The sequence below is a fragment of the Taudactylus pleione genome, unplaced genomic scaffold (assembly GCF_031769625.1).
Source record: "Taudactylus pleione unplaced genomic scaffold, aTauple2 ptg001827l, whole genome shotgun sequence".
Taxonomy (NCBI): Eukaryota; Metazoa; Chordata; class Amphibia; order Anura; family Myobatrachidae; genus Taudactylus; species Taudactylus pleione.
This window is the reverse complement of record NW_028286224.1, coordinates 1339306-1353141: the sequence shown is the minus strand read 5'-3', so window position 1 is coordinate 1353141 and position 13836 is coordinate 1339306. Positions and strand designations below refer to the sequence as shown.

Genomic DNA, 13836 nt, shown 5'->3' with positions numbered 1-13836 from the left:
GGGCAGGGCCGCCATCAGGGGGGGACTGCCGGGCCTAATGTCCCGGGCCCGGGCACAAAGGGGGCCCGGATGGCAGGCTGGCAGCAGAGTGGATAACCGTCAGAGACATATTTGATTGGCTACTGGCCGGGAGCCATTGGAGCTCGTGGACCGGCAGCCAATCAATAGCGGCCACAGTGGCGGCTACCTGATTGGCTGCCTGTCCTCCGATTAACTTGCGGCCAGCACTAAGTTAGAAATGCTGCTGCTAGCCGGGCCCCTCTCACTTGCCGGCCTGCCGGGTGAGTGTGAACAGGAGCCGCAGTCCAGCAACAATCAGCAAGAAGGGAGAGGCTGGGCAGAGAACAGCTGGGGGAGAGTGAGGAGCCAGATCACCGGGGGGAGAAGCTATAAACATTTGCTGCAGCACGATAGTAAAGAGCTCAGATGGGCAGGAGAGGCTGCGGGGGATCCCCCTTCCAATGTGGTGGAGACAGACCAGGTACAGAGATTGCTGCTCTCCCACCCTCACCTTACTTTACTACCCTCAGCCTGCTCTCACACTTTCACTCTGCTCTGCCACCCTCAGCCTGCTCTGCCACCCTCACCTTACTCTCCTACCCTCAGCCTGCTCTGCCACCCTCACCTTACTCTCTTACCCTCAACCTGCTCTGCCACCCTCACCTTGCTCTCCTACCCACAGCCTGCTCTGCCACCCTCACCTTACTCTCCAACCCTCAGCCTGCTCTGCCACCCTCAGCCTGCTCTGCCACCCTCACCTTACTCTCCTAGCCTCAGCCTGCTCTGCCACCCTCACCTTACTCTCCTAGCCTCAGCCTGCTCTGCCACCCTCACCTTACTCTCCTACCCTCAGCCTGCTCTGCCACCCTCACCTTACTCTCCTACCCTCAGCCTGCTCTGCCACCCTCACCTTAATCTCCTACCCTCAACCTGCTCTGCCACCCTCACCTTACTCTCCTACCCACAGCCGGCTCTGCCACCCTCACCTTACTCTCCTACCCTCAGCCTGCTCTGCCACCCTCACCCTACTCTCCTAGCCTCAGCCTGCTCTGCCACCCTCAACCTGCTCTGCCACCCTCACCTTACTCTCCTACCCACAGCCTGCTCTGCCACCCTCACCTTACTCTCCTACCCTCAGCCTGCTCTGCCACCCTCACCCTACTCTCCTAGCCTCAGCCTGCTCTGCCACCCTCACCTTACTCTCCTAGCCTCAGCCTGCTCTGCCACCCTCACCTTACTCTCCTACCCTCAGCCTGCTCTGCCACCCTCACCTTACTCTCCTACCCTCAACCTGCTCTGCCACCCTCACCTTACTCTCCTACCCTCAGCCTGCTCTGCCACCCTCAGCCTGCTCTGCCACCCTCACCTCACTCTCCTAGCCTCAGCCTGCTCTGCCACCCTCAGATTGCTCTGCCACCCTCACCTTACTCTCCTACCTTCAACCTGCTCTGCCACCCTCACCTTACTCTCCTACCCTCAGCCTGCTCTGCCACCCTCAGCCTGCTCTGCCACCCTCATCTTACTCTCCTACCCTCAGCCTGCTCTGCCACCCTTACCTTACTCTCCTAGCCTCAGCCTGCTCTGCCACCCCCACCTTACTCTCCTACCCTCAACCTGCTCTGCCACCCTCACCTTACTCTCCTACTCTCAGCCTGCTCTGCCACCCTCACCTTAATCTCCTACCCTCAACCTGCTCTGCCACCCTCACCTTACTCTCCTACCCTCAGCCTGCTCTGCCACCCTCACCTTACTTTCCTACCCTCAGCCTGCTCTGCCACCCTCACCTTACTCTCCTACCCTCAGCCTGCTCTGCCACCCTTACCTTACTCTCCAACCCTCAGCCTGCTCTGCCACCCTCACCTTACTCTCCTACCCTCAGCCTGCTCTGCCACCCTCAGATTGTTCTGCCACCCTCAGCCTGCTCTCACAATTTCACTCTGCTCTCCCATCCTCACCCTGCTCTCCCATCCTCACCCTGTTCTCCCACTCTCACCCTGTTCTCTCACACCCTTACTCTGCTCTCTCACCCACACTTTTATATTACAGATTGACATGTTAGCACCCACCACAGCCCAAACTTTGATAATTTTTTTAAATTGGTTTATGCACCAATTAATGTCCCACCTCTGCTGTAGCTCCACCCACATTATCAACAGCAATTCCCACTTCTGAAAAACTGCCCCCCCCCCCCCCCAAGAGGAGGGGCCCTGTCTATTTTGTGAGTCCCGGGCCCCACAATCTCTGATGGCAGCCCTGCACTTGGGACTTGGAAATATTCTACAGTATCTACAATTAAGGACTTACACTGCTGTACCATGGGATTGGGATACCATATTTCTGTGCGTTGGACCACAGCCATTTCTGGACCATCTCTAAATGGACCCATTGACTATCTCCACTAAGTTGGTAGACACCACTTACAGCCGGATAACAAATCCGTTGTCTCTTTGGAGTTGTCCTTATCATTTCTGCCTATGGTAGTTATTTAAATGCGTACTCCAAATATCTGCACAACCGTGTCTGACCTGATTTTAGATTTTAATATTGGTTAGATTTTATGTCTCTATTTATATGCATAATTAAATAATGTGTTTTACCTAATATTTGCTCCATGTTTTTGACTGTCATAGCACTGTATATTGTTCATATTGTTTTGGTTATTTGTGTTGGAGAATGACTATCTCCTATTACAGCAGCTCAGTATAACAACTCACATCAGCACCTGACCATATATACAGTAGGTATACTCTTTCACAGTTTACTAAGAGGCACAGAAGGGGCTGCGTGCGACTACACAGGACCCATTCTGCACACTAGCATGCACTGCTGAATCAGCCCCTGTGTGAATGAATGTACAGTAAATCTACAAATTTGGTGCCTTTCCCATGGATGCTTTGGACTGCAGTACCATTTTCATTAAATAATACTGATTTTCAGTAAGATAATCTATAAATAGAAGGAATTGGTATGATCTCCTGGCAGTCGGAATGCCGGCGGTCAGAAGACCGACAGCGGCATCCCAATGTTCAACATAACGTCAGAGGCTGGTATGTAGACTAACCCTCCACCTCTCCACCCTAACCCTCCCCCGGTGGTGCCTTACCCTAACCTCCCCACAATGGTGCCTAACCCTAATCCCCTCTTCCTGCACCTTAAACCTAACCCTTCCTGGATGGTACCTAACCCTAACCACCCCCTGATGGTGCCTACTCTAACACCCCCTCCCCGCAGCCTAACCATAGGCAAATGCAGGGGGGTTTTCGGTCTGCCTGGAAACCCCCCTCCCCAGCACACACCATGACCTCAATAGAAATAGTAATATAATAGAATGTTACTAGTGCTGCATGTTCTCAGTATCACAAATGAAATAATTGGCACCAACAGTGGAACTTTTAAAATGTGTCAGCCAGTCATAATATACATGTGCACCAACTAGGAGATGTGGAAAACATGCACTGTTAGGGGTGCACTACTATAGACCATCAATAGGGTTATTAATGAATACTATATAATAATACACTATCCAGTACATAAGTAGACCGATATGTACATATATGTCCAGGGAAGTGCTAAGTTCTTCTGCTGCCCCCTCAGACTCCCGGGCTTGCTCCAATGCTCAGGAATAGTGCCCACAAAAACATTCTGCTCAGACAGGATGGACCTACTGCCGCATCTAATGGCTTACTGTGATCGCTGGTCCTGTATATGCTGAAATTATGCAGCACAATATACTTTGTATGTAACATATTAAAGCTGGATAAGTACTGATTATGTCCTCTTCATGGACTGACCACACTCACTCTAAAATCAAGCATTTGGAACCCCCCCTCTAGATATCCTGCGTGTGCCACTGCTAACCCTCCCCGGTCAGTACCTAACCCACCCCAGGCGGTCCCTAAACCTCCCCACGGTGGTGCCTATCCATAACCATCCCCTGGTGGTGCCTACCATAACACCCCCTCCCTGCAGCCTAACCCTAACCCTCTCCGGTCAGTGCCTAAAGCAAACCCACCCTGAGAGGTCCCTAAACCTAACCTCCCCATCCCCAGGCTAACCCTCATACTTACCCGCAACCCAGGGTCAGCACCAACAAGAAAATATGGGCATCGTCCTAAGGAAGGATACCCACCCCCAGCCAACTGTGTTCAGTGGGGGCTGTATGGAGATAGCTGCTGCCTGACCCACCACCTAGATCTTAGCTCCAGTCTGGAGGTGCACCGCGACTAGTAGCACTCCCCTCTCCCAGCTGGGAGAGGGGAGAAACTCACCTGCTCCTCATACATGGTCCAGTGCTGCAGCAGCTGAAAGTGTATACAACATGGGACTTCTGGTCATTAACTGCAGTGGAAGTAACCAATGCACCTCAAAAACTTCCGGGCTCTGAAGTCTGGTCTGACATGCAGGCCTAGAAGTCATTTTGTTTTGGTCTGCTTTCCTGAATAATATCAGAACTGGCAAATATTAAGCAGTCACACTCTTCTGTGACATTGACTGAGTTTTTATTAAGAACAGAGGAAGTTAGTCATGTAAAGATCAATCCTCTTGAACCATTGACAGACAGTGGGAGAAGCGTAGGACCTCCTGAGGAAAGGAACTTGTAACTTAGCCTGTATTCATTGTTTGACAGAGACATTTTAAAGATTGGTAAGTCCATTAGTCTTAAAAGCGAGATCTCAAAAGTGAGTGGAAGCCAGTCCTGTTATTACCTCAAAAATTACTTTCACCTTCCATTAGTAGGCTAACAATGAGGAAATGATTACAACTACATGTACATGTATGAATGAGCCTGGTTATAACACCAGCAAAGTTCTCATAGAACAGAGGTAATTAGGAGAGATGAACACCTGTGTACCCCATTAGAGGACTAGATCTGGCTTGGACTTATTGGAAAATCTAATACCACTCATTCTCATCAAGGTCCATATTTAGTTATCTGCTGCAGTAAAAGTGGGAAAAGAGAGAAAGAGAGAGAGAGATAGCCCCTCCAGGCTTTATTTTCTATTTTTGTGAAATCAAATTAAAAGCTGAGGAGGGTTTTTCTCTAGATACATGGATTTGAATGTAGGAGGTACTGTACTCTATATAGTGAATCTCGGTTAGGGAATAAAATAATACAGTAGAGCGTCTTAGGCCAATCCAAAAAGAGTGGGCTGGGAGGTTAAATGTAAAATGAAGGCCCACAAAAGATTTCACCCCTCACGCATTCACTATCTTACCAGGTCTGAGCACACCTTGCGGTGATTTTTCAGGTGCTTTGGCACAAAAGTCCGGGTTAAATGTTAAGGTAATAGGTAGAAGGATTAGCGCTGTTTTAGACGGCTGAATAAAAAATCCTGACAGTGGCATCCCGATGGTTGATGATTTCGACAGGGGTGGAAATTTTGCTATCCCTAACCATCTCCCCCCCTAACCCTAAACCTCCCTTAGTGGTGCCTAACCCTAACCCCCCCTTCCCGCACCCTAAACCTAACCCACCTGGCGGGGTGCCTAACCCTAACCCTCCGTCCCGGTAGCCTATCCCTAACTCTCTCCCCGGATGCCTAACTCTAATCTCTGCCCCGAGAGTTCCTAAACCTAACCCTTTCCACCCCACGGCTAAGACCTACAAGCCCCACTTACCTTCGTTCGGGATGCTGGCTGTCAGTAATATAACTACATCCCATTGAAAATGGTAGACAAGAGAGCTTCCATGAAACGTGTGAACATACAGCTTTGATCACTTTTGCTAAGGCCTCTATTCATAGAACAAAAATGGGAGAGAACTGAATCTGGGAGGGCACCTACAATCATTTTAGTGGTATTCTCTTTCACTACTCCTCCTATGACACAATTGTTTCAAGTAATTTTTATTTGTTTTATTTCTTAGCTTAATCTATCTGCTGTATAGATATGTACTAAAATGCTCTTATATTATGGAATGATTTATCACAATGTTTTATTGTTTCAGAACAAGGTGTTTATTTATCGAGGCAAAGAGTATGAGCGGAGAGAAGATTTCCTCGCACAACTGATGAGTCAGTTCCCTTTCTCAGAGAAGCTGAACACTACCTCATCTCCTGGAGAGGATATCAAAGACTCCTCCGGACAATGTATCCTTACATAATGTAGTGACATGCAGGCAGGCGAGTCAGAGCCTCCCCTGTCATACTCCTGAGATTTTATATAAAAATGATTACTATAATACAAAGAAGAAATGTATAACTTATGAACATCTTCTTTGTTTATTGTAATCATTTTTGAAGTTAACACTCACCAGCTTTGTGGAGCTCCCTGGGACTGCAAGGAGATGAGAGATGAGGCAGCAACAGCTCAGCCTCGCTTCTGTATAGTTAGACACTGCTTGCAGAGCTGGGGGCGGGGCCACACCATGGGCAGTAAGCTGCACAGAAAGAGAGCTAATAGAGGCATGCCTCTGAGTATGGGGGCATGCCTTGAGCACTGATGGACACCTTGGATGTGTCATGTGACCAGGAAGTGCACTGCAGTATTAGGAGATGGGATCTCAGGAGGTCACTCAGACCCCACCCCTAACCCTCCCTTAGGGGTGCCTAACTCTAACCACCCCCCCAAGTACCTAACCCTAACCCCCCTCTAAGTGCCTAAACCTAACCCCACCTTCCCCGCTGCCTAAACCTAAGTCTCCCTGGGGGGTGCCTAACCCTAACTCCCCCTTCCCCTAGCCTAACTCTAACCTCCCGGGGGGTGTGCCTAACCCTAAGTCCCCCCGGGTGTCCCTAAGCTAAACCACCCCTCCCACGGCTGTCTGTGCCCGGCTTACCTTGATCGGTAAGCCGGGTGTCAGGCTCCCGGCATAGGTCTAATGATAGGTGTCGGGATTTCGACGCCTGTCATTAGACACTTGCCGGGATTAGACAGTCAGGAAGCCAGCGGTCAGGATTTCGTCCGTCGGCTTCCTGACTGCTTCACGTTTTATGAATGGTGTATGGGCGTCTGCATACACTAGGTGATCGCACGCCAAGACATAGTGGGTGTGCTAATGCCTGATTTACAGATACATATATGAACCCAAGGGTTCATGTGGGCATTATACAAAGGTGCAGCAGTATATATAGTGCTGGGAATTTGGTGTGTTTTGATCAGGAATGTGCGATAAAGGTAGAGAGGGGAGGCAGTGCCTCACCTGCCATACTATTTTAACTTAAGAGTTTTGACTATAAAAATTATTAGAACAATACAAATAAGATATTTTAACATTTTCTTCAAATTTTTCTTATAATATTTATAGTGCCGTTTGGGCGCACTAACCATGAGTTTATTACACATTTTTGCTTGCTTGCTCCCAAGGGTGCAAGCAGTAATCCCGGCGCTGGCGGCTATCACGCCTGAACGAAGCAGCAATTGAATTGCTCCATCGGTGCACAAAAGAAATAGCCGCCCAAAAAACAATTGAATTTTCCCCATAGAGTAGTTTTGTCCCTTCAAGTTGTTTTATTTATGCAAAAAAGACACAGATTTTGAGTGAGAAAGATGCCCGGTGCTGCCGAGTTACCCGGGACCTGGGGCACCGAGAGGGGCTGTTTGACGCGACTGAAGACACATCTGTATATAAAATATATCTGTGTAAAATGTGGTAGGCTCTCCACACCTCATCTAGACATAACGCAAGATGCCAGATAAGAAATAAATTATATAGATAACAGTGGTGTCTGCACTCCAATCTGCTGGCAGGTCTACTCTAATTCAAAGTTAGACTGACCATACTGTATATGGACTGTTTGTATCATTTAGCCTAAGCGCTGAATGACAGGTGGCATGAATGGTTGACCAGGTGGCAAAATCAGACTGGTTCAGTCTTGAGCACACAGACTGAGCTGCTGCTTCACTTTTTTTTTAATACAGTCAGTTATGGCCGCATACAGATGCCAATTATAGTTATCTGCTGACTGCATTTTCCAATATTACTAATAATTCCAAATCATGATATTTTTTCCTTTCTCACCCCCCCCAAAAAAATGGGATCAATGATTGTCTTTATAATGCCAGTATATTAACCTAATTATCATTCATTAGTAAAGACATATACTATATGACCGCATTTAAGTGTAAAAGCAATTTCACCTTGAAATAAACACATATTTAATTAGTTCCCTTTGTCCAGCACTGTAATAAGCAAAGCAAACCTTAACACTGGGCACTTTATCACCAAATACTTCATTGAATGCAATTTTATAGTCTTTTCCGTATGATTTATGAAACCTGAGTAAAGGCTAATTGAGCAAATAGTAAAAGCATACACATTCTAATTTAATTATTCAAGGCAATCTCTAGTGAGTTGTCCCTCAACTTTATTTATGCCAAGGGAAAGCAATTATTTTGTGTTCGTTACACAAAGGAGAAAAGATAACATCTCAGCGGGACTTGTTTGGTACACAAAGGTTGTAATATTGGTCAAATCATTTAGTACATATCTTTATAGGATTGCAGACTGCTAAAACTCACATCAATAATGATGCCCTATAAAGTCTGTATTTTAATGCTTGTTGCATTATAAATACTATTTAAATGGCATGATCATGGATTGTTAGCTGCTGGGTGATCTTCAAGTGGAGCACAGTTATTCCAAATTATTTGTATTTATTTTATTATCCATTATAATCGATGAGGTCATCTACAATTATAATTTAAGAAATGTTTCAACTTTGGAAGATAACTATATGATACTGTAGGTGTGGTTGGATACATTCATTTGGGATAACTGTTTGTGCCATCTGTATTTCCATGTTGTCAAAAGTAAACAAGTTGTTAATAAAACAATAATAATCATTATCATAGATTCAGTTATGAAATGGATTTAGTAAATAAGTATCAGCAACCTGTCATGTTTCATTTAATTGGCCAACCCTATTATACCAGTAATCAACGTTAGACATATAGATAAGGACAGTGCTAGCATAGAGGTAAAGTTACTGAGGCAGTAGATTTGGGCTCTGGGTACACCAAAACTAAAATATGAATAGTCCTGCCAGTTCAAAGTTAATAATATGCAGGAGCCTACTGGGGCACTTTTTTTAAAACAAAAAATAAAATTTATTATAATGTCATTATTAGGGTGCCACCTTTATACTAAGAGCGCTGTGAGGCAGTTTGTTGTGTGTTCAGGCACTGTTAAAAAATGTAATATAAAACTTGTGTGTTGAAAAATATAACATAATTATTAGGGTGCCAACCCGGTTTATACTAGGGGTTCTTTGAGGAAGTTTGTTTTGTGTTCAGGCATAGTTAAAAAAAAAATTATATAACACGTGTGTTCAAAAATACAATGTCATTATTAGGGTGCCAAGTTTATACTAAAGGGCTCTGTGAGGCAGTTTGTTGTGTGTTCAGGCACTTTGAAACATTTTTATATAAACCTTGTGTGTTAAAGAATATAATGTATTTATTAGGTGACACACTTTTTTATGTGTTGAGGCACAGTTAAATTTTTTTTAAATAACACGAGTTTGTCGTGTGTTCAGAAACACAAAAAAAGTATAATATAAAAAATATAACTAGGATGCCATTCGGCTTATACTAGGGGCGTTGTAAATCTATATGGACCAGTTAATAAAAGAGCAGGAGCAGCAACCAAGTACTAGTGCTGTGGCTGCTGCCAGCAGTCACGATAGTACTTCAACATGTACTAAAGGTGGTCATGGGGAAATAAAGTTTAAGAAAGGGCACCTGAAATCTATAAAATATTTTACAATGTTAAAGAAACCATCGATGGGAGTAGTGAAGCACTTCAGGGAGACAGCTGGAGCTGTCTCTGCGCCAGAGCAATGGTGAATTGCTCCAGCACTCACGTCAAGATTTATCGGGGTCTGTTTGGACCCCAATAATTAACATAATGAATAGACCCCTAGTGTGTCCATGAGTGCTATGTGTGAGTCTGACATTTCTGAAACTGTACTCCTAGAGAAAGCTCCTTCCACCATTTCCACACCCTCTGCAAATGTGGGATGAGCAGCAGTAAAAGTAAAGATGGTGACTTAGAAATTGAGGATGCTACTGTGGAAGTGCAACAGGAGGATGAGGGGGATATATGTCCATCTGACACTAATGTGGATGTTGATTAAAAGAATGTTGTTTGTGTCAAAGTAAGTCACCCACCAGCACCACCAACAGCAGTTCTTGTCCATGATAAGAAGACCATTGTCATGCCTGGACAAAAGACCAAAAAAGCCACCTTTTTCGTGTGGAATAATTTTTACCCAAATCCTGAAAACATTAGTCAAGCCATCTGTACCGTTTGTGAAGTTAAAGTAAGTAGAGCTAGGGACGTTAACCATTTAGGAACCTCCTCCCTGTTACGTAATTTGAAGCAAGTTCATGCAAATTATTTGGTAAAATCTCAAAAATTCTGTAAAAAAAGTAATACTAAGAGTCCAGCCAGCAGCATGGATAGATCGCAGCACATGCAATCTCCACCGCCAACACCTTCAACATCAATTTCCTTATTGATGACCCTGCATCCAATTTATGAAAACTTACTGACTCCTTTTCGAGTAGAATCCTTGTGTGCTAGGGCTGCTGCTGCTGCTGCTTCCAGGAATGAAACTCCATCCCAGAAGGGAAACAAGAAGACTAGTTTCAAACAACAATTGACTGTGAAACAATCCTTTGCAAAAGGTAGCAAGTATGAAAGCTGCCATCCTGTTGCACAGCTGATCACTGAAGCCATGACAGCTATTCTAGCATTAGTTCTGCATCCAATAACTGCTGTCAATGCATATGGTTTTAGACAGTTCATTAAGGTCCTGTGGACCTCAATCAGAGACGGTTAGTTGCAAGCGGTTGTACTGAATCAGGGCGGCTGCTTGCATCCTGAATGACCGCCTCCTTGTCGATCGCTAAGCTGTGGGTTAACACCCACAGCTCTAGCGACCGACATGGGTGATGGTCGCGAAGGTCAAGACCTTCGCGACCACCTTACGACCAGACCCTAAAGTTGGATCTGGGCACTCGTAAGCCCCAGGGAGTTTCCTACTCTGATCGAGCAGGAAGCTTCCCACTGACATCAGCAATGATGTCAGTGGGGCCGCCCCCAAATGTCAAGCGTTCCGGCGGGAATGCCTCCCTTTGTGCATGCACGCCCCTTGCCCGCCTCCCAAACAGGGCGAGCTGTCACTCACCATCGACAGCTCGCCCCATCTGCCGCGAGACCTCTAGCGACGGAGCGTCCGTCGCTAGCCGGGTCTCACGCATGCGCACAACGGAGCTGGCTCGGTGGTGCGCATGCCCAGTGGGGCAACATCGAGTTGGTTGCGAGCGCTCAGCGCTTGCGACCGACTCTGAATGACCCCCTGTGTCCCTGCTACCAAATTCCATCTAAATTCCATTTTACCAGAAAAGCAGTTCCTTGACTGTCCTGGAACGTTAAAAAACAGTGCCTAGAAAATGCTATTGTACCTACTATCCATTTAACCACAGATATGTGGACAAGCAGTACTAGTCAATCTAAAAATTATATGACTGTGACAGCCCACTGGGTTGATGTATCGCCTTCAGCAGCAGCAGTAGTAGGTAACACACAATGCCAGCTCATTCACAGGCACTCTACTCTCTGTACTGTATCACCGGCTTCAATAAGAGACATACTACCGGTGTCAACCTGTTAGAAAAGTAGCAAAATGGCTTACCCCGCTAGGACTTTCCACAGGATCTGTCATTGTTAGAGCATTACAAGTGGGTTAATTTGAACACGTCTAATGTTTTGCCCACACGATAAACTTGATATCAGGGCAACTTTCTACTTTCTTCTCCAGCGGCCCAGCCTTCTCATGTGATGCCATGGGTTTGGCGGCCTGGGTCCCTGCACTCTACACCATACATACTCTTTACAGTTGTTTTTATGGTTTTGCCATTTGTAATTTTTTGTATTGAAGTGTTTGAGAATGAACAATTTTATCAACATTATAAGAAACTGAGGGCCTGATTCAGAGCCGGACGCTATTTGTGAACGGTCGTTCAGAAAAAGGGGCCGGCTATTTAAATTGAGCACTCGCTCTTTGCTGTCTGTTGACGCCTCTATGTCTGAGTGAGCGAATGAAACATGCGCTCGCTATTTTGTAAAGACGCCCCCTGGCCGTTCGCATCATACGTCATCTCCGCTATTTATTAGATTAATCGAGTACATCTAAAGGCGTCTGAACTGCTTGCAGTGCTTGTGGTTGGAATTTCCTACCGCAATCATGCGAACAGTTCAGGCTAAGAGACAACCAAGTGACGTGGCCGATGACGCTGCTTTGTTAATTATGCACACCCTTAAAACGCCCGTTTTGACCGTTTGGCACGCCTGCGTTCGGATCTCCACTCCCCGTTTTCAAGCACCTTCCCCTGTTACCACCCACAAACGCCTCAACCTGTCACTCAAATTAGCAGGCACTCGCTATTTTGCGAACACACGATTTCTGACCGCACTGACTGGTTGGCGCATGCGCATTATGACCCATACGCATGCGCAGATGTGCGAACATCGCTCGGAGCGAACGAGCGGCCGCTTACGAGTGGCTCTGAATCAGGCCCTGAGATCACGCATCTTTGTTCCTTAACCGATTTGCTTTACAGATATTCAGTGTTTCACAGTGCAGCCTGTGCTGGAGGCACAACCCCGATTTAATAATAAGCCTGTACCTGATCAGATTATAAAGTAAGTATTGCGTTGTAATCTTGCCTTGAACTATTATGTTTTTCAGTAGTTTCAATTGTACAGTAGAGCATTTTTCATTTTTAAACACACATTAATTTCGCCTGATGCAGTGGTCCACGCAGCCACATCTGTGTCTTTATGCTACTGCTGAGACTGATGATCATCCTACTGAGATGCCCACTGCCAGCGGCACTCATCCATGTCGGTGCATTTTAGATGCACTATCAGTGCACCATCGGGTGCACCATTGAAATTTGCATCAGCCCTATGGCAGATGCAGTTTCTCCATCTGTACGTGGCGTGCCCTGTCATTGCTACTGCATCTCTAGACACAGCAACTGTATGCGACACACACACGTCTGGCCAGCCAAACCCCTGTTACTTTCCAGGATCGCCTACTGAAATTCATTCTCCCTGCATACAAATTCGTTCTGCGTCTCCAAGCATTAACCATCAGGACACACGTGCAGTACAACTCAGACGCATGCGCAGTCATAAAACATTGGTTGCGTGCGTACAACATTGCCACAACGTGCATCTCTAAATCGGGCCCATTATCTTTTATACTGTACAGCCATTAACATTGTATGCATAGCTTTACACAAATACGGTATGTGTGTGCAGATCAATGTTCATTACTGATTCTTTGAACCATTCCAGTTATTTGTTTAAAATATTCAGAGGATGCTAGATCATAAACACACAAACAAAAACCAACTTGGCCTGAATTGATTAGCAAATATTTACAGTAAATGAATCATTAAGAGATGAATAACAACAAAAATCCCTGCTAGGAACATACTGTTTGCTCATCTATTGATTTTTCTCCCTTCCTTTAGGCTTGTACTTGTCCTGTGTACAACCGGTAACACTAGATAGTTCTTAAACCCATATTTTCTCCATTGCTTGTAGCAATTAAAGTGGACTCAGAAACTATATATGCACGAAATGTGGTATGCAGTCAGCAAATCACCAGTCACAATGTCAACACCAGAAGGTCATCATTGATGATGTCAACATTGTTAAAATATAATAAAACAATTAATGTTTATACCTTAAAATGTCGACATTGACATCAGAAATGTTAATACTTTCATAATATCGAAATTTCGTTAGGGTTACCGTTAAGGTTAGTGTTAAAGTTATCATTAGGGTTAGAATTACACCAAAAAGACAATGGGCCTGAT

The 13836-nt window shown here is 45.6% G+C and overlaps 1 protein-coding gene across 1 annotated transcript in view; it reads left to right on the top strand.

Annotated features, from left to right (window-relative positions):
* DOCK2 (dedicator of cytokinesis 2) overlaps window positions 1-13836 on the top strand; it is a 966148-nt gene that overhangs the window by 784250 nt on the left and 168062 nt on the right. Inside the window, exons 41-42 of the mRNA XM_088465050.1 lie at window positions 5948-6089; window positions 12568-12649. Coding sequence (XP_088321176.1) covers window positions 5948-6089; window positions 12568-12649 — 224 coding nt within the window. The remainder of the gene's footprint in view (window positions 1-5947; window positions 6090-12567; window positions 12650-13836) is intronic.